This window comes from Ovis aries, chromosome 11 (assembly GCF_016772045.2).
Source record: "Ovis aries strain OAR_USU_Benz2616 breed Rambouillet chromosome 11, ARS-UI_Ramb_v3.0, whole genome shotgun sequence".
Taxonomy (NCBI): Eukaryota; Metazoa; Chordata; class Mammalia; order Artiodactyla; family Bovidae; genus Ovis; species Ovis aries.
In genome coordinates, this window is record NC_056064.1 from 33,583,189 (window position 1) to 33,603,960 (window position 20,772).

Consider the following 20,772-nt stretch of genomic DNA (forward strand, 5'->3'; position numbering starts at 1 on the left):
TTACCAATTGCATGAACTAAAGTTTAATTTCAGTTTTTACAGAAGTTTCAGAAAAGATATATCCAGATTATTTCATCTTACCCCCTATACAGAAATTGTTAGAACTACTTTCTATTGAGAACATTTACTGAGACCATGAACTGAGTGCTTCAGAGAGTGAGGTTATTTAGACTAAATCTGAGTTAATCTCACTCCTGATCTTATATTATCTGGCAAACTTCTATGCTGTGCTGTTCTCCTTGCCCACTCTGTGCTATTTAGTAGCACATAATTTGGAGACCTAATGATAAATGAGATGGTCTTTGTGGGCTTTTAAAGAAACAATAAAATAAATTATACATACAGGAAAAGAGAGTAAAATAAACTTCCATGTACTCACCTACCTATTTATCTTTATCTAATTAGCAGGCTTACTGTGTAGGTTTTATCCTTGGTGAATAGCTGAAGGAACTAAATCAAATGTGAAACTAGCTGTAGGAATACTTCTGGGATAGAAGGGTGGAATTTACTGTACAAATCAGCTGCCTAAGACTTCTTGTCAGCACAGTTGACAGCTGTAGTTCACATATGTGCTTAGCGAGGGCCTGGCTGCGGTTCTCTGTAGTGTTGTCTGCTTGAAGACAGCCGCGCAAGAGGACAGATCACTTTAGTCGTCTTGGTGGTACTGTGTTAGTAATAGGCATTTGGAGAATTCACAGCCATTATTTTAAAATTTTCATTGATTGAGAATTACTTACAATTTGATGATTTTTATAGATGATTTATAAAAATAACATGCTGTTATATTGAAAGGAAATTGTGTCTGTATAAAGAATGTAATAATAATTATGAGCTTCCTTGGTGGCTCAGTGGTAAAGAATCTGCCTGCTAATATGGGAGATCTGGGTTCGATCCCTGGGTTAGGAAGATCCCCTGGAGAAGGAAATGGCAATCCACCCCAGTGTTCTTGCCTGAGAAATCTCATGGACAGAGGAGCCTGGCGGGGTCTATGGGGTTGCAAAAGAGAGTCGGACATGACTTAGCAACTAAACAACAACAACAGTAATAATTATATATGATTTCAAGGGTACTATGTTGACTACATCAACAAGATCAACCCGTCTGCCAAAATCAACGTCAGTTTAAAGGTTGCATTCTCATTTTCATTACAGAAGCATTTTTCAGCCATCCTTTCCTTGAGCAAGTTCCAGTAAAAAAATGTGAGTACCCACTTTTTACATTTTTACTAAACAAGTAAATGCAACCATAAGGAAAAATTAGTATTTGGTATCACAAAATTAATCTTTTATGTGCTTACGATTTCATTGGGCTTTTCTTAAATACCTATAGTTGTGTTTATTTAGTTACAGTTCTATTTTTCCTTCTGCATCCAAGTTGAAATAGATCAGTAATTGCTGTGTTGTTAGTTTCATCCATGGGAGTATATGGATGTGAATTTCTGGTCAACACAAAGCTGTGGCAGTTGTGGTGGGTTTCCTAGTGGATGACTCACGTAATTACACTCAGTGGCCTCTCTTCCCTCATGTTTCTCCCCAGCCTGCCCAGTCCCGGTGCCCATGTATGCCGGCTCTGCCTCTGGAGGCTCCTATGGCAGCTCTCCATCCTGTCGTTTCGCCTCTCCACCGGTAAGTCCTGGGGTTCTTAGAAGTGACTGTAGAGTCTATGCTGGTGCATCTGCTCACAGACAGAGCTGCAGATATGTTATGGGTGTTCTCTTTATGTATGGAGTTTCCTAGCGCGGCTGAGGCCTGAGCAGGGAGCCCTGTTGCTGAGGATCTCTGTTTGGAATCTGCCCCTACCTAGATGTGCACACTTCAGCAGAACATGGTACCTCTCAGGGCTGCCTTCCTCTAAACCAGGAACACAGTGCTCTCACCTTCTCATGCTCAGTAAGTTTGGGAAGGGTTTCACTGTGACAGGTAGATAGGTAGCTTTGTATTTATTTTATGAACATCATAAACATCAGTCTGGAGAGTTAGTGCACACAGAACTCCAGTGGTAGAGAAGTGCCCTTTGGGCCTGAGACCCCGTCGTCATGGCAACAGGCCCTGTGAGCTGCTCCCCTGCAGCCCTTCCCTCCAGACTTAGTGCTTCTTCCTGGTCCTGAGATTGCCTTCCTCCAGCTTTGCTCCTCCAGGTCTTGCCTTTCCCTCTTCTGTGTTTTCCTGGACTTTCCCCCACATCTCTCTTGCTGCCTGAGAGAGTTGCGACCTTGAAACTTTTCACAAGTCAAAGTCCAGAGGCCATTGTGTCAGCCTCTGCAGCCATTTTTCAGATTGGCCTGCAGACATGCATTTCTTGACTTCTGCTGGCAGTGGGGCTGGAGAGCTGCACAGGAAGCGGGCTGGGGGTTAGGAGCCTGCTGCTCAAGAGTCTGGGCTTGGACATGTCCACATTCATGACTCCCCGTGTTGCCTGTGACAGGTGACTCAGTCTCTCTGAGCCTAAGTAAAGTGAGCATAAGTTAGATGCTTCATGGCATTTTTAAGGATAAAGAGGAAAAGCACTGACCGCACTGCTCAGCCCATGGTAATACTCAGGCAGTGGCAGGTGCTGTTATTCCTGTTTTCCAGGGAGACCCTGTGGCCCCTGGTGAAGGCAGAAGCTGGAGCAGCCTGTGGCACATGACTGAGTCCTAATACTGGCAGAGTCCTTCTGCACAGCCTGTCGACTCAGACCAAATAGAAAGGCAAAGGGCTAAGAAGATTTAGTTATATTCCCGTGGATTTAAAGACTAAGAGGGAAAAAAAAGTGTCGTATATTTCCTGTTTCAGTCTGGAATAAAGAAAAACACTGAATCTGAAGTGAGTGGGAAGAGTTTGAGGAAGTGCACTGTTAGGGAGAGACTGCAGACTGTCTGGCCCTGCCGCTTGCCCCTGTAACCTGCTGGCCAGGTCAGCTCCTCACCCGTAACATAGGCCTGGTTACCCTCTGGTTGCAGTGTGGGTGGCGGTACGTGGTGGGTACATGATGGCTGTAGTTGCCATGATGGAGCATGTACGTGATGCAAGGTGACACGGGGTGTGGAGAGCGCAGTGTGTGGTGGAGAGGGGAGGGCAGGGGAGGACCTGGGTGTGGGGAGGCCTGCGGGGTGGTTGGACAACCATGGGAGGAGACAGAGAAGGGGTCACCAGGGGAACACAGTGGGAAGGTGCTTTGACAGGACAATGCGTGTTGGGTTTTTGTTGCATGAGACTGTTGAAAGGGAGAGCAAAAGAGGAGTGCTTGGGCTGCTGGAAGAGCATACCAGCGCTCATAGGACCAGGGAGAGGACATGGCGGGGAGGGGAGGCGTAGTTATTATAGATGCTCAGAACTTTGTGAGTGCGGGCCAAGTCGCTTCAGTCATGTCTGACTTTTTGCAGCCCTATGGACTGTAGCCTGCCAGGCTCTTCTGTCCGTGGGATTCTCCAGGCAAGGATGCTGGAGTGGGTTGCCATGCCTTCCTCCGGGGATCTTCCCAACCCAGGGGTTGAGTCTCTTATGTCTCCTACATTGAACCCATGGATTGAGTTTCTTATGTCTCCTGCATTAGCAGGTGGGTTCATTGCCACTAGTGCCACCTGGGAAGCCCCAGAACTTTGGTAGAAAAATCTTTTTTAGAAGGCCTTAATGAAGAGCTCATGCTTGAAGTGAAAATAACATATCTGGAAATAAAAGAGCAGGAATGTTTCTGTATAATTTCCAATTAGAGATTAGAAAGTGGAGTGATCTGATAGGCCTTGTGTCAACATAATCTGCAACAGTGAGGTGACATCCTGCATGCACTCCTTCCCTCCTGGGGCTGGGCTATACTCCTGTACTGAGGGGGATGCAGGCAGGCATGCCCATGTGACGATCTGTTCTTTACATTCTCCCAAAATAACCTAGCTGCTGCTTTACTCCAGAGAAGTCTTTGAAAGGTGAAAAACAAAAACTGTAACAAAAAAATTCAAATAATTCTGTTAGATCTGATACTGGCTATAGGCTAAATGCTATGTAGATAATACCTCTTGAGTATCTACTCTTCTAATTATATGTATTTAATGTCCACTTTGTGTGAAGTTTTGGACATGGCAGGTTGCTTTGTTGAGCAGCTCTGGGTTTGGTTGTGTGGAGGAGAGGCCAGTGGAGCAGCCTGTGGGAGGCAGATACCTCACGCCTCTTGTTGCCTGTGGGACTGGGGATGAGGCCATGAAATCAGACTGAGAGCTTGCAGAGACATTGAGCTGAGTTTTGAATTTGTAAGAGCGGTAACGTAAGCAGAGGAATCCCCGTGGAACCATGACCTGTTGCAGCAGTCTGTAGCCCACCATGGCCACATACATTTGTTAGAATTAAATGAATTGCAGATTCAACTCGGTAGTCTCCCTGGCCACATGTCACATGTTTATAGCCAGCTATAACTGATGGCCGCCGCCCTGTACAGAGCTGAACCCTCTGGCGTTGCAGGAAGCGCTATGGGACAGACTCCTCTCATGGCCCAGTATGAGGGTACAGAGAAGAACAAGGTGATGTGCTGGGGGTGGCGAGTGGAGCTGGGGTGGGGCAGTCTTCATCCTGGCAGAATCTGGGCTACGAGCAGAGCAGGCTGTGTGTGCTGAGCCATTTGAGTGGCTTTCAGTGGAGAGTGACCTGATCCACTGTGTGTTTTAGCAAATAAATTCCTCTGTAAGCAGGTAGGGGATTGGATGGAAGATCAGAGGAGAGGCCTCTCTCCTAGAGCAAAGAGAACAGCCTGTGACCATTGCACTGTTTTTGGTTTGTTTTGGGGTTTGCTTTGTTTGTCTTTGAGAATGAGGGACTGAACTAAGTCAGCAGTAGGAAAGAGGAGGACAAGGGGCCAGAAAGAGCAGGATGAGGAGTCTGCAGTGCTTAGAGATTGCTTGAATTTGGGACCTAAGGAAGAGGGTCTCGATGGGCCCTGAGTGGTGTGAGTTGATGGAGCCGCTTAGCGGGGGAGCACAAGGATGACGCACTGTGATGTGCAGGCCCAGGGGCAGGTCTGAGCTCGGGAGTCAGCACTCTGCAGGGGTAGTTGATGTAGGAAGGTGACAGTGGGCCCCAGGTGGGTATAAACTGTGAGGGTTGGAGGCCAGGGTGGCACTGGGGAAACTCATACTCCACCGGTCTCCTTAGAGGGGCACAAGAGACTGAGAAGTAGAAGGGGAAGCAGAGAGCAGGGTCCCTGAATGGAGGGCTGGGGGCCCAGTGTCTGGGAAGCAGAGTCCAGTACCTGAAGGAGTAGCGGAGGGTCCACAGACCTGGCAGTGGAAGCACTGGGAAGCTTAGTAAAGGCAGTTTCATCAGAGGGTTGAAGGCAGAAAGAGGCTTATGGTGAGTTAAGCGATACTTTTGGGGAAGGAAATGGCAACCCACTCCAGTACTTTTGCCTGGAAAATCCCATGGACAGAGGAGCCTGGTAGGCTACAGTCCATGGGGTCGCAAAGAGTCCGACACGACTGAGCGACTTCCCTTTCACTTTTCACTTTCATGCATTGGAGAAAGAAATGGCAACCCGCTCCAGTGTTCTTGTCTGGAGAATCCCGGGGACGGAGGAGCCTGGTGGGCTGCCATCTTTGGGGTCACACAGAGTCGGACACAACTGAAGTGACTTAGCAGCAGCAGCAAGTGATACTTTGGAGGTGAGGAATTTGAGTCAGTGAAAACTAAAATTTCAAGAAACATTGTTAAGTGAAGAAGGGAGATAAGATGGTAATTGAGAGAGTTATATTGATTTGAGATGTGAAGAAATTAAACATGTTTGTGTGCAGAGGGGAAAGCAGAGGGGAGTTGAACAGGGTCCTTGAAGAGGGAAGAGAATTAGTGGAAGATGACCTTTGAACCTGAGAAGCGTCTCGTCTGCCCAGGTGGCTGTGGATGAAGGTAATTTTGTAAATAGCAAAGGGAGACATTGAGAGAGTCCCTGCCTGGGGAGCAAGAGCACGGGGAAGAATTGGTGGAATTAGGTGCTTGGAACCTGGCCCACCTCACCTGTTCTCTCTTCTGAGTTTTGTTTATGTATGAAATGGATTTCAGAATAGGGCTGGAGTTAGAGAATACACGGAAAGCTCTTAACAGGGCCCAGTGCCAAGCTCAGTGCCGAGCCCGTGGTGAGTGCTCTGTAATGTTACTCCCTCCAGCTTCCACTCTGTTTATAACCTTGAAGCATAAGTGCTCTTCAAAAAGCGATAAGGAGAATTTATATCATGTGTATGTCACACACACACCCAAAGAAGTGATAAGGAGATTTGAGACTGGTTTCACTGTGCAGTGACAGTCAAAGGAATAGTAGCGGTTTAAAACTGGGCTTTACAGAGCATTCTGTAGTATTTTTCTTAAATAGAAACAAAGGTTAAACAGGGTAATGGGGACCTAACACAGTAAGTTATGAAGTTCATTGTTTTAGGAGACTGTTGTATGATGAAGATATTCAATTAAGGTTGTGACTACTGTCCTTGAATTAGGCAAGTGCCAAGAGGTATATAGCTACTTATGCCCAAGGATCTATTCAATATATTCATATGCTTTTCTTCCCTTACGGTCCTATCTTCCACAAATCCCTTATGGTTCTATCTTCCACAAATCAACTCCTTCCCCTGACAAAAAAGAAAAAAGGAACATACCCACACCTGTAAGGCTTTCTAAATCTTTCTTTCTGGAAGTGTCAGTAATTCCCTGTGCTTATACACAGTTATCCTTACTGATTTAGTTACTTTTCTGTATAACATAGTCTCTTGCTTTCCCTTTTATGATATTTCTTCATTGGAGATTGAAAACTGTGTGCAGAATGTCATTCAAGTCCCTGGACATTTTTTTGGTCATTAGGTAAGCAGGTATTGAGTATCTGCTTTGCTAGGCCATGAGCTGAAGCGGGGCTGGGACATGATACAGATTCACAGCAGACCTTTCAGGGGAGGCAGACCTGTGCACGTGATAAGAGGTGTGATGTTTAAGTATCACTTTTGGGAAACATTTTAGACGGTGTTATGCAAACACACCTTAAACTGTGCTTCTCTAAGGGAAAGGTTCTCCAAAGAGATTTTTAAAATCTTCAGTGGAATTGAACTCTGTGCCACTTTCATGAAAAAAATATTCCTTAGTCTAATGGCTGTTCTGACTTGCATTTTATTGAGGCCACTTTTAATTTTATGTTGTTAATTTTAGTCCCTTCCAGATATGCAGCATATTCAGGAAGAAAACTTATCCTCCCCACCATTGGGTCCTCCCAACTATCTCCAGGTGTCCAAAGATTCTGCCAGTACTAGTAGCAAGAACTCTTCTTGTGACACGGATGACTTTGTTTTGGTTCCACACAACATCTCGTCAGACCACTCATGTGAGAATCTTTTCTGCTTGTACACATTGTATTTCTGAATTTACTAGACTAGCATTTTTTAACCTTTATGTCACGCTCTTGTGTGTAGGACACCTTTCCAAATGGACATTTTATTTAGTTGATGGAATTCCCAGAACTATATGCCTACGTTCCTGTGACAGTAACCTTGGATTCTGAAGGTAGATGAAAACTTTGCAGGAAATGACCTCAAATTCTGTTAGTATCCAAACAGAAAGGAGTAGAGAAGCCAGCAGAATGAGATAAATTAAATTTAAGGAAAGGATCTAAAGGAAGACCTCTTTTGGAAAAAATCTGAAAGTCAAAGGGTCTTCCAAACAGTCTGGCTTTGCTTCAGGAGATGCTGGCCAGAGTTCAGGAATGAGCTTCATAAACACACAGGAAGGATGTTTTATAAAGGAAGCAGAATCCAGGCTGCCTGAATCCAAGCCAGGATTCTGTGGAGTAGTGCAGGGCACTGGGAGACCTACGAGAAGAGAAGTTAGATAAAACAGAAGGAACCGGGGCTTGGTTGCAGAGGAGTAGGGTCAGAAGAGCTGGAAACTTGAAGACTTTAATGATTGAATAGTATCAGGTTGACTGTGTGCATGTGTAGGAAGCTGGAGAAGTCTGTGTCAAGAGGTCTCAGGATGTTTGTCAAATTCATATTTAATAGCTGCTTACATTAGCCCTTTGCTAGCTGTCATGAAGGCTGTGACCTCAGACCAGACACACTTTAGGGCTGCTTGGCTGAGGCAGGGGAATCACGCACAGCATGTAATAGCAGGTGGCAGGTTCTGACCAGAGCACCGAGAGCTGGGAGTTGCCTTTAAAAATCATCCTGTGTGGTAGTTTTATCCTACTGAAAAAGTAATGAAAGTTTTAAATTGTGAAATATTTCAAACCACATAATACAGCAGATACTCAAATTGTCCACCATGCTAATTTTATTTATGTCACCATTTTGCCATGGATGTTTCAGATGTCTTTTTAAAGGTATACAATGCTGTAGGTACAGCCAGAGCACCTGGCCTCATTCTAATCTTGCCAGAGATATATTCTTCTTCTTGATTTATATTATAATTCTAATATGCTTGTATCTAAAAAAAATAGTATTTTGGTGATATTACAGTTTTAAGTAAATGTTACATAGAATATTTGTTTCTGTGGTTTGCTTTTTTATTCCTATTTTTGATGTGTATCTACATATATAGCTAGGTGTGTATCTAGCTCATTTTAACTTACGAATTTTATATTGATAGTACAACTGAACCATAGTTTATCCATCTCCCTACTGATTGTGACTTGGATCATTTCCATCTTTTTACTGTTAGAATGTGTGGTAACAGATGTCCGTGTGCCAAACTTTCCTCCAGGTAGCTGTAGATATGTACAGCTTCAGCTCTGTAAAATGTTGGTACAAGCGAGTTGTAGCCTATAGCCACTAGCAGCAGTGTCCTGTCATGCTGCCCCAGTAGTACCATGATGCCTTCTAGAGATTTTCATTATTTTTTCCATATTTAACTTTACCTGGAACTAATTTGTGTAGATGATAAGGATTCTATCAGTTACCCCAGGATTATTTATCAAATGTTCTGTCCTTTCCTCACTGATATGCAATCCCAGACTTGCCCTATCAGACTTATATAAAGGATTTGTTTCATTGTGTGTGTGTGATATGGGTCAGAGGTGAAGGTGAGGGGGCACCCAAGAATTCTGTGGAATCACCCAGGCTATTCTCAGCCCCTTTCCCCCCATGTAGTTTAATTTTGACTTGAAAATGCTACAGAAAAGCCATTTGGGGAATTTGATTGGAATTGTGTTGTGTTGTATTTTGTGTTGAATTGTATTGTGTTCAGTGACAGGATCTTTACAGTGTGGAGTGTAGGAGGGTTCCTTTCTCCGACACCCTCTCCAGCATTTATGATGTGTAGTCTTTGTGATAGGAGCATTTCAGACTGGTGTGAGGTAATTACCTCATTGTCGTTTTGATTTGCATTTCTCTGATAATTAGCCACGTTGAGCACCTTTTCATGTACCTGTTGGCCACCTGTATGTCTTCTTTGAAACCTCTGTCTTTTATGTGTGCAACCATTGATGTTAAAAGTGATTATTGATGATATACCTGGATTAGTGCCTACCACATTGTTTACTGTTTTCTATTGTTGTCCTTGATCTGCCTTCCTGTTTATCTTCTACGCTTTTTCTACCTTTTGTGGTTTTAATTGACCATTATCTATTTTCTTTCCTTTCTTGGCATATCAGTTATACTTCTTTTTTATTTTTTTGAGTGGTTGGTTTGTCTTAGATTTGCAGTATACATGTGTAACTAATCCAAGTCCATTTTGAAATATACCATATCATTCTTGAATATTGTGGGTATCTTATAATAACAAAATAACCCTAATTCCTTCCTCCCTGTATCTTTGTTGTCATTAATTACACTTATATATAAGCATACACAAGCATATATATATATATGTACACACACACACATATAGGGCATGGAGGGAAGCACACATAACTGAGTACATCGTTGCTGTTGAACAAACTGTTACCTATTAGATCAGTTAAGAATAATCAAAATAAAAGTTTTCGTTTTACTTTCACTTATTCCTTCTTTGGTGCTCTTCCTTACTTTGTGTAGGTTCTGTTTTCTGATCTATATTATTTTTCTTCTAAAGAACTTCGTGCAAGGCAGATCTACTGGCAACAAGTCCCCTCAATTTTTGCTTGTCTGAGAGTCGTTATTTCTCCTTCATTTTGGAGAATAATTTTGCAGGGTATGAAATCCTAAGTTGGTAGTTTATTTCTCTCAACACCTTAAGTATTAGATTCCACTCTTTCAGTTTGTGAGGTTTCGGAGAAGTCTGTGTAGTTCTATCTTTATTTCTCTGTAGGTGTTTCTCTCCTCTGGCTTCTTTCAGAATTTTTTCTTTATTTTTGATTTTCTAGAATTTGCAAATGACACGCCAGTGTGTAGTTGTTTGGGGCATTTACCCTGCTGAGTGTTCTCTGAGCTTCCTGGATCTGGGGCTTGATGACTGACATTAATCTGGGGAAATTCTCATTGTTTCAGATAGTTCCTTCTGTTCCTCTCTCTCCTCCTTCTGGAATCACCATTCTGCATGTTACACCTTTTGTAGTTGTCCCACAGACCTTAGATTTTCTGTTCTTTTTTTTTTTCTCCAAGTCTTTATTTTTTGGTTTTCAAGGATTTTGTTGAAATAATCCTCTGGCTCAGAGATCCTTTCCTCAAACATGCCCAGTCTACTAATAAGCCTCACAGAGATGTTCTTCATTCCTGTTACAGTGTTTTTTATCTCTAGCATTTCTTCTTGGTTCTTTCTTAGGATTTCCATCTCTGCTTATATTCCCCATGTGTTCTTGTGTGCTGTCTGCTTTTTCCGTCAGAGCCCTTAGTATATTAATCATTTGGAGAAGGAAATGGCAGCCCACTCCAGTATTCTTGCCAGGGAAATGCCATGGACAGAGGAATCTGGTGGGCCACAGTGCCTATGGTCACAAAGAGTCAGACACGACTGAGAGCACACACATGTGATAATCATCATTGTTTTAAATTCCAGATCTGGGAGTCCCAGCATCCCCACTGTGTCTGGTTCTGATGCTCTGCCTCTTCAGAGTGGTTTTTCTTTTTTGCCTTTGATGTGCCTTGTACTTGTGTCTAGATAGCTGCATCTGACTATCGAGGGCTGAGGTGGGGTAGGTAAGCGCTGTCCACAGGCCATTAGAGCTGTGGTTGTTAATGATGTGGTGAGGAGGAGGCAGCCCTGTTGTTAAGGCTCTGCCTTTCATGGAGCGCAGCATCGGACATGACTGACTGACTTTCACACACTTTCATGGAGCCTGAGCCTTTGGTCTGTGAACTTCAGAGCTATTTCACATTTCTTCTCTTGTCTGAAGTGGGACAGGGTGGCTGGAGGGGCCTGGAGTTGGGGGTTCCCTATCTCCAGGTCACTGAGGCTCTGAGTTCAGCCCCAGTTGGTGAACTCGGGTTAGTACGTGTCCCTTGAGGACTGGCCTTGTTCCACAGAAGCCCCCTCCCCCACTCCAGGCAGGAAAGTATCTTTCTCCACATTTACTGTGGCAGTCGGCCTGGGCTCCCAGAGGTCAGTCTGACAGCCCTGTGCTCCTCCTATGACCTTGGCTCCCTGGAGTTTTCAGCTTTCAGAACTGTCTGCCCTGAGGGTCCAGCAAGTTGTCGGTTCTCACTCAGGTGTTCCTGCCCTGGCTCTGGTTTCCACAGTCTTTTCAGTTGATGAGTCCCTTCTCAGTGAAGCCAGTCCTCTCTGTGTTTGCCTATTTCTGTAGTCTTGGGGACATCTCTTCGCCCAGGGTCCTCCCGTCTCCTCTAGAGCCAAAAAGAGTCTTCACTTGTCAGGATGGAAGGGTGACTTCCAAGCTCCTTACATGTGAAATCAGGAGCTGAAGGTCTCTGAAGGAAACATTTAAAACATCTGTACAACTTAAGCAGTACTAATGTAACACATACCTGAGCATACTCCTGATTTTCTTAACCTTCTTTGTCTGATTTTGCATCTTTTTGTTGTATTGCTCTACTTTTAGGAAACTTTCCTTGATGTTCTCTTATCGATGAAAAGTTAATAAGGACTGTTCTACTTGTTACAGGTCAAACCACAATTATATTGGGGCGGTACATCAAATGAAATGTTGCTAGCTACACAATCCAGGTCTACATGTAAAAAGCCAGTGGTGGGTGGTTGTGATGACCCCTTACAAGATTAAGAGGGAAGGTTATTTCCTAAGGAGGTCTGGTTAATGCAGGTGCAAAATACCAACTAAAAGGAAGGGAGGAGACCCAAATGAGCAGAGAGAACTTTTGTTTAATTTTCTCTTGCCTTGCCATAAAATATGTATTTTATTTCATTAATCTTCTATTGGGTTTTTCACTTATTATGCTCTCATCTTTTCAGTTTTTAAAAGTTCTTTTTATCTCCCTCTCAGTGTTGTTGTTTATTCTTATTTCAAGATGCACTGTTTTATCTCTGAATGCACTTAATTATATACATTTTTAAACTTTTCCCTGTAAAATGTTTAGTTCCTCTTTCCCTCCAGTCTGTTTTAGAGTCTAGTTTTCATTTAGATTCTTTCTTTGAATGTTTGGTGATGGTCATGTGCTCATAATTTAGAATTAGCAATTAAGATGTTATTTGAAAGCTTCGTGTGTGGCGGATCTTATGGACAGTGAGTCTACACTGGGTCATCAGCCTGAGTCATTGTCTCAGACAGCTTCCTTTTTGAGGGGCTGCTCAAATCCCTCAAAGCCTCAGCCGTTAGGGATGTTCAATTAAATTTCCAAGTTTAAAGTCACTTGAAAGGATTCCCCTCTGGTGGTTATGTTACCAAGCTGATACATGGTTAGGTTCCATCACTTCATTTTATTTTTGATTTCTAGGGGTTGTTCTTTTCTTCTTAGTTTTGTTTCACAGTGATATATGATTCCAAACTCAAAGCTACAAAATGAAGAGGTGAACTCCAGCTTCTAACCTGTCCCCTCTGCCCTGTTTTCTCCATTACCCTTGGGCAACTGTTGTCTTTAAAACTGACTTCTTTGTGGCCCTCCCTTTATCCCCTTACCCTGACTTATTTTCCTGTTATACATCTTATCACTCCCTGCTACTGTTAACCCTTTTTCACTATTAGAGTGTAAGCTTCATGAGAGCAGGGGCAAAAATAAATGTATTGATATTCCTCAGTTCCATGTAGGGCCGTTCAAAGGGAGGTCTGTGTTTATTTTTTTTCCTTTTTGAGTATTTTGAGGTTACATAGTTTATTTTATTTTTTAAAATTTATATTATTAGTCAACACTGCTATTTCACATCAGCACATATGAATTACACCTTTGCAGCCATGTAAAGGTCACACAGGGCAGTGTGATCTGATGGGTGTAGAGGTGGTAAGGGATGAGAGACCCTGTGTTCTGAGCTGCACTCTGTTCCCATAGATGGGTGATGTCTGAGCATGAAGACTGCCTGTGGCATCTGTGTCCAAGAGGTCCAGCTTCATGACATCTTGTTCAGCCACCCATGCAAGACCCAGGAGAGTGTCATGCAGGAGTGGGGATGCTCCATGCTCTGGACTCGGGGTGCAGGCAGCTGTACTAGAAGGTGACACACATGTTCTTAAGTCACCACACTCTGCAAAGTAGTTCAGTAAAGCCCACGGTGTTTATGGCAAATTGGGGTTAGGAGAACAACACCCAAAACCTTTGTCAGTGACATGTGAAATGGAACATGGTAAAAACAGTAGCACAGATTTTGCACATATTAAATGGTGGAGAAATACATACTTGTGGCAATAAGCATGACAGTTTACCTTGAAAAAACGTGATGTTGGCAGCCTGTACGTTCAGCTGGGTGCAGTTCCCTACTAGCTTATTGTTGCAAAATCACAACATAAGCAAATGGTAAATTTGTATTGTGATCAATTGTCTCCTAATAGTCAAGTTGGAACAATAAATACTTTTAAGCAGGTGGTTTACCAAAACTGACTGTGTTTTTCTCTTTTTCCTTCAGATGATATGCCAGTGGGAACTGCTGGCAGACGTGCTTCTAATGAGTTCTTGGTGTTTGGAGGGTATGTTTGCATGTGTTTCACTAAACATTTTTTCATATTTTTTGTGTGTGTGAGTAAAGTTACAGAACTCTATATTCTTGATTCTAAAATTTATTTTGTTTCACAATGGTTTCTTTCTTTAAACATTTTTTAAAATTGTAGTAAAAAAAATATGAGAATTTGCTGTCTTAACCATTTTTCAGTTTGAGTTCAAAAACAGCATTAAGTATATTCACAGTGTTTTACAATAGGTCTCCATACATGGTCTCCACACGGACGATGGTTATACATTATGTTGTTGTATTTAGATCTTTAATCTGTTTTTAGGTGGTTTTTGTATGTGGCATAAGAGAAGGGTCCAGTTTCAATTTTGTTAATTGAAATATATGTTATTTAAATAAAAAAATCTGAAATAAAATAAATTAATTAATTAAATTAAAAATGGAAATATATGTTATTTAAATAAAAATATTGTTAATATATGGAAAATACAACTGATTTTTCTGTGTGTTGATTTTATATCCTGCAACTTTGCTGAGTTTACTAGTTCTGATGTCTTTTTTTTCCCTTTGCATGTAAAATCTTTAGTTTTCTACATTTAGGATCATGCTGTCTGTGAAGAGATAATTTTATTTCTTCCTTTCCAGTTTGAGTGTCTTTTATTTTCTTGCCTACTTGTTCTGGCTTGGAATTCTACAATGAATAGAATTGTTGAGAGAGGCCATTCTTAACTCATCCCTGGTCACAGAGGAAAGGCTTTCTGTCTTTCACCATTTAATATGTTGTTAGCTGTGGGCTTTTCATATATACCTTCATTATTGTTGAGGTAATTTCCTTCTATTCCTATTTTATTTAGTAGTTTTTGTCATGAAAGGGTGTTGGATGTTGACAAATGCTTCATCAGTTGTGATGATTGGGTGGTTTTTGTCCTTTGTTCTGTTAATTATGGTGTACTGTAAATCCTGTTTGGTCATTGTGTTTGATCCTTTTGATGTGATCTTGAATTTGGTTTGCTAGTATTTTGTTGAGGATTTTCACTTCAAATTTCATCAGGGATATTCTGTAGTTTTCTTTTCCTATAATGTCTGTGTCTGGCTTTTGTACTAGAATAATGCTGAACTCATGGGATGAGTTTGGAAGTGTTCTCCCCTCTTCAATTTTTGGAAGAGTTTGAGTGTTGTGTGGTAAGTCTTTAACTGATAGAATCCACCAGTGAAGCCATATGGTCCTAGATTTTTCTCTTTTGGGAGGTTTTCAGTTAGTGGTTCAGTCTCGTTACTAGTAATAGGTCTCCAGGTTTTCTTTCTTCGTGATCCAGTCTTGGTAGCTTGTGTATTTATAGGATTTATCTGTATATTCAAAGTGGCATTAGTTATGACCTTTCTTATATTTATGATTTTGAGTCTTTTCTCATTTATCCTTAGTTAATATCACCAAGGGTTTATCAGTTTCATTGATTTTTTATTTAAGTAACTAAATATATCATCTCTTTATCTCTAATATTGTAACTAGGCAAAAGTGGGAGATTTTTTGGCTTTTTCAGAATTAAGGAAAGGCAAAAGAATGAAATTACTCATTCTTTCTTAAGGCCTAGTGTCACCCCCGATGTTTTAAGATATGTTGTAGATTGAATTGAAAGTCATGTAAGGACATGCCATATCTGAGTTTGTGAAAAGCAAGGAAAGAAACCAGCTGTGCTGCACAGTGTGGATCTCACATGAGTTGTGTGCTGGAGTCACACAGTATGTTTTAGTCTTCATCGAAGTCCCAGTTCCTGAGAACGCTTACTACACTCATAACTTTTGTAAACATTCCAGGCATCTCTGCTCTTGAATTTCCTGTTCTTTTACCCAGCATAGTTTCCTAGAAGTATTTTTCCTTTTGATCACATAAGGAATAAGTCACAGAATGTAAGCAGATGAAGCTGCATTGTGCCGGCCGTGGGCCCTTCCTGTTGCTGTAGAGGGGTGTGTAGCTCCTTCTTGTTGGAAGTCTTCCTCCTCAGTGTGTGTGTGCAAACCAGGAGACTTCTTGAAATGACAGATGTGATGTTTTCAGCTATATATGTGTATTTAAGATCATTTCTTATTCACATTCAGATGTGATCACTTGGCTTCTTCTAGAACTTTCTCTCAGTATCACCAGTGGGTCAAGTGAAAGGAGAGTGGTTTCACTGGATTTCTTTTCTTTTCCATGACTCGTGTCTGCAGGCAGTGCCAGCCCTCCGTGTCCCCGCACAGCGCAGCTGCCCCCATTCCCGTCCCCACACAGGTGAGGAACTACCAGCGCATAGAGCAGAACCTCACCTCCACTGCTGGCTCCAGCACAAATCTACATGGCTCTCCACGGTAGGTGGGCACTCGCCCCTTTCCCAGTTTCTCTACCTGTCTTTTAAAGTCCTTGTTATTGAAGTCTTGTTGCTTTCCATAGCTGACTACTCTCTTACATGGATGTGTGCTGGAGGTATACAAAATTGAATAATCATGAATGATTTTGTAGTGGATCCATTTAAATGATGTTTAAGCTTGGCCAGGTAATTCATATAGTGTGATACAGTGCTAGTGGTAAAGAACCCACCTGCCAATGCAGGGGGAAAAGGAAATGGCAACCCACTCCAGTACTCTTGCCTAGAGAATTCTGTGGACAGAGGAGCCTGGTGGGCTGCTGTCCGTGGGGTCACACAGAGTCAGACACAACTGAAGTGACTTAGCATGCATACATGCATTGGAGAAGGGAATGGCAACCCACTCCAGTATTCTTGCCTGGAGAATCCCAGGGACAGAGGAGCCTGGTGGGCTGCTGTCTATGGGGTTGCACAGAGTCAGACACGACTGAAGTGACTTAGCAGCAGCAGCAGCCAATGCAGGAGACTCAAAAGATGTGGGTTTGATCCCTGGGTCAGGAAGATCCCCTGGAGAAGGGCATAGCAACCCGCTGTAGTATTCTTGCCTAGAAAATCACATGGACAGAGGACCCTGGCTGGCTACAGTCCATGGGGTCGCAAAAGCTACTGAAATGAGTTAGCATGCATGCACACATGCATGATACATTCATATTTGAATTAAGGAACTCTGGAAGGATACATTAGAAATGAACATAGCAGTAACCTTTTGAGTAGGACTGAGGAAGTGTTGGAAATTAAGTAGAGGGATCCAAGGTGCGAGGGAGACCTTACTCTGTAGTTTCACACACTTGATGTCTGTTCCATACAACTTGCTCCATACTTTAAAAAATCGACTGCATGGCATACTGTTTGGAAGCTTTAGGAAAAAAAGAAGGAAATAAAGTCCTGGAAGCTGCCAGCAAGGGAGTAATTGTGTTTCTCCCCAGATCTGCAGTGGTACGAAGGTCTAACACCAGCCCTCTGGGCTTCCTCCGTCCGGGATCTTGCTCCCCAGCGCCGGCAGATGCGGTTCCAGCCATAGGACGAAGACTCTCCACTGGCTCTTCCAGGCCTTACTCACCTTCCCCTCTGGGTAAGGAGAATACGTGGCAGTTGTTTCCCTCCTTTATGATGATGACACCTGTGACACGACCTTCCCTTAGGAGCCCAGCTCTTGGTGGCCTTGAGTCCCAGCTGATAAGGAGCCATGTCCCTCCCTCTAACCTTCCACTGCTCCGACTCCTTCTTGAGGGCCTGTAAATCCATTCAGAGCACTGTTGGAAATATGATAGTATCCATGGGTCTTATGGATAAAAAGCATCTCTAAACACAAAATCAGATACCCTATAATGCCTGCCCTGCTTTGGCGCTAGGATTTAAGAGGGTTACAAGGCAGTGGTGTACATAACTGTGCCAGGCTGTGTCTACCAGAGACCTCCTGCTGCAGCGGGCAGGGGCGGTAGCTCCTCCTACCTCTCCCGGTCACCATGTACAGCAGCAGGGGGAGCTCGGAAACCACCCCCATGGCACCCTGGGAGGCCACAGAACAGCAAATCTCAACCCAACAGAAAGACCCCAAACCACATTTTCAGGAAAACTGAGAGACAGAGAAAATATTCCAACTTGAGAACACACATCGGAGAGGCCAGAGCAACTGAGATTGCAGTCTGAGAGAGACAGCCACTCAGCAGAAATGTGGGGGGAGCAGGACAGGGTGGGCCAGCATACACAGACACTTCCAAGAGGAGGGCCGGCACCCCCCATCACAGCTGCTGGAGGAAACTGAGAGGGCAGGGGGAGACACCTCAGCAGAGGGAGAGTGAGAGACTACGGCAGTGCCCAGGGGCCCCAGTCACAGAACACGACCCCAGTGACTCTTTGTCAATAGGTTACCTCACCACCCGCCCTGTTGCAATGGTTTTGAAAGTATTTTTAGCTGAAAAATATTCTTCAAACAAAACTGTGGACCTTCCTCATCCCCTCTGTAACCCTTAGGCTCTCCTGGTTCTAGGGGCAAGGCCCAGCCACACTTAAGTCAGTGCCTCTTCTTTTTGGTGGACACGTGTCTCTCGTCTACTGAAGCTCCCTGAAGCCTTCCCCAGCTCTCCCTCTGGTTAGTTTGGCTCCCCAGAGGTAGATGCAGAGAACGTTCTAGAGAGCGCCTGGGAAGACCCTGCTGGAGATCAGGGAGGAAGCAGGGGCGGCAGGTGCCCTTCAGACCACCTATCGGCCTGACCCCCAAGGGTGAGGGAGGGAGGAGGAGTGGGCAGGAGTTCTGATGGTAGTGAGTCCTGAGAAGATGTCACCCAGGCTGAAGGAGCCTCCCCAGGCACCATGCCATCCAGATCTGTGACCCATGCCGTCACAGTTGGGACAGCATGAGAGTGACCTTGGCAGGAACATGGTGGGTAGAGGGCCAGCCACTGGGCCCCAGCAGCTCCATGGGCTGGACGCTTGGGACCAGCTTTTCACATTCTCTGTCATGAAGGCATGCCCTGTGGCATCGAGGGTGTGTGCCTGGCTCTCTCCCCGGACTCTGCTCTCCAGGCAGGCTCTGTAGGGCTCGATTCTCAGTGAGCCCAGTACCCAGCATGTGGGCCACTTAGCATGCACAAGCTGAACTACATCTTTGCTAATTAAATTCTGTCAGCTGTAATATACAGCATGTGCACCTGTTGCCTGTTCCATCCTTTACTAGTTCTGAGCCATTTCTCCATCCTTTCCCCTTTCCTTCTCTCAGTGGGCACCATTCCTGAGCAGTTCCGTCAGTGCTGCTGCGGGCATCTTCAGGGCCACGAATCCAGGAGTAGGAACTCGTCAGGTAGGCGATGTCCACACAGTGTTCATAGTTTAAGTCCCGTCGTGAGTGAATTCAAGTTAGATTTTTCCAGTCTTAGCAAACCAATAGAATTTATATGAGATATTTTCTGTGCTGTCCTGTCTTGGTCTAATGTCCTCTAGTGCATCATTGCTGATTGGTTGTCTCCTGTGTATATGATTCTTTCATGAAGTCAAGTCTTAGGAATTAATGACTTGGCTAAATTCTGGTTGTCATACAGACAATGAAAATCAATCTAGAAAATGAAATTTCATTACTTTGATTAATATTGGTTTTAATAAGAGCTACCAGTTAGCATCATATAAAAAAGAAATGTGGGTGTTTATTTGCTTTATTATATAAAATATATATGTCTGAAAAGATATGTGTAAATCACACTCTGATAAATCAAATCTTACACGTGCATTTGAGGCACTGGGCAGTTAAAGGAATGCTCCATTACTTAGAAAAGAACTCTTTTCTTGGGTTAGTGTTGCAGATTTTATGTTCCCTTAAAAAGAATACATTTGAATCAGTTCTAATGAGATGGAGGAAACTGGAGCCAATTATACAGAGTGAAGTAAGCCAGAAAGAAAAACACCAATACAGTATACTAACACATATATATGGAATTTAGAAAGATGGTAACAATAACCCTGTATGCGAGACAGCAGAAGAGACACAGATGTATAGAACAGTCTTTGGACTCTGTGGGAGAGGGAGAGGGTGGGATGATTTGGGAGAATGGCATTGAAACATGTATAATATCATATAAGAAACGAATCGCCAGTCTAGGTTTGATGCAGGATATAGGATGCTTGGAGCTGGTGCACTGGGATGACCCAGAGGGATGGTATGGGGAGGGAGGTGGGAGGGGGGTTCAGGATTGGAAACACATGTACACCCATGGCATATTCATGTTGATGTATGGCAAAACCAATACAGTATTGTAAAGTAAAAAAAAAGAGCTCAAATAACTTTCTCCAGATCATAACATTTTGTCACTGTTTATTGGTACATATGTATATGTCTACACACATGTATGGCAGAATGCAGGTCTGAAAACTAAAATACTAGATTTAGGATGAGATTAAGCTAAGAGTGGTCAGCAGCAGTATCTCATATTTACTGGTGTCTGTTTTGGGGAAGATAATGGTTATCTGCCACCAAGAAGGTTTGTATGTCTTCAGTGTTGTTGGTGGTGGTTTGGCTTGCAAGAAGCTCCAAGGAATTTGTAACTGGAGCTCCCAGCTTATGGATGTTAGGTCAGTAGCAGCAGGGTTGGGAGGGGAGTTCCCAGGTCATAGCCAACCATTCTTCGAGACTGTCTCCCAGTGTTCCCCTCAGAGGCAGGAAGTCTGTCTATGAGTATTCTCTTTGTAGAGAAGATGGATATTTTAGGTTTCAAATGAATTTAATGAAACTGACAAATATCCATATGCTTGTTATTTTTAGACAAAACAATCCAGGAAAAGTATATTATCTTTCTAATTTTCTTGCCAACATTCTTTTCTTGAATAAGGAGTTTTTTTCTAGTTAGCTTGAGTTTCTTTTAGTTGCTACATGAGAAGAGAGAATAATTTCATTGATAAGACACATGTGTGTCTTCACATAAAGAGTAGAAACCATCTTGTTCAGTGTAGATTTGTGTTGTCTGCAT

At 43.2% G+C, this 20,772-nt stretch overlaps 1 protein-coding gene across 12 annotated transcripts in view; it reads left to right on the plus strand.

The window, feature by feature from the left end:
- Positions 1 to 20,772, plus strand: part of ULK2 (unc-51 like autophagy activating kinase 2) — a 55,275-nt gene that overhangs the window by 20,695 nt on the left and 13,808 nt on the right. For 9 of the 12 annotated variants that reach the window (XM_042255704.2, XM_060395482.1, XM_015098670.3 and 6 more), the window contains 7 exons: positions 1,152 to 1,199; positions 1,537 to 1,625; positions 7,146 to 7,317; positions 13,872 to 13,932; positions 16,122 to 16,259; positions 17,242 to 17,387; positions 19,035 to 19,115. In XM_042255704.2, coding sequence (XP_042111638.1) covers positions 1,152 to 1,199; positions 1,537 to 1,625; positions 7,146 to 7,317; positions 13,872 to 13,932; positions 16,122 to 16,259; positions 17,242 to 17,387; positions 19,035 to 19,115 — 735 coding nt within the window. The remainder of the gene's footprint in view (positions 1 to 1,151; positions 1,200 to 1,536; positions 1,626 to 7,145; positions 7,318 to 13,871; positions 13,933 to 16,121; positions 16,260 to 17,241; positions 17,388 to 19,034; positions 19,116 to 20,772) is intronic. The other 3 variants (XM_060395483.1, XM_042255701.1, XM_060395487.1) reach the window with 1 other exon arrangement.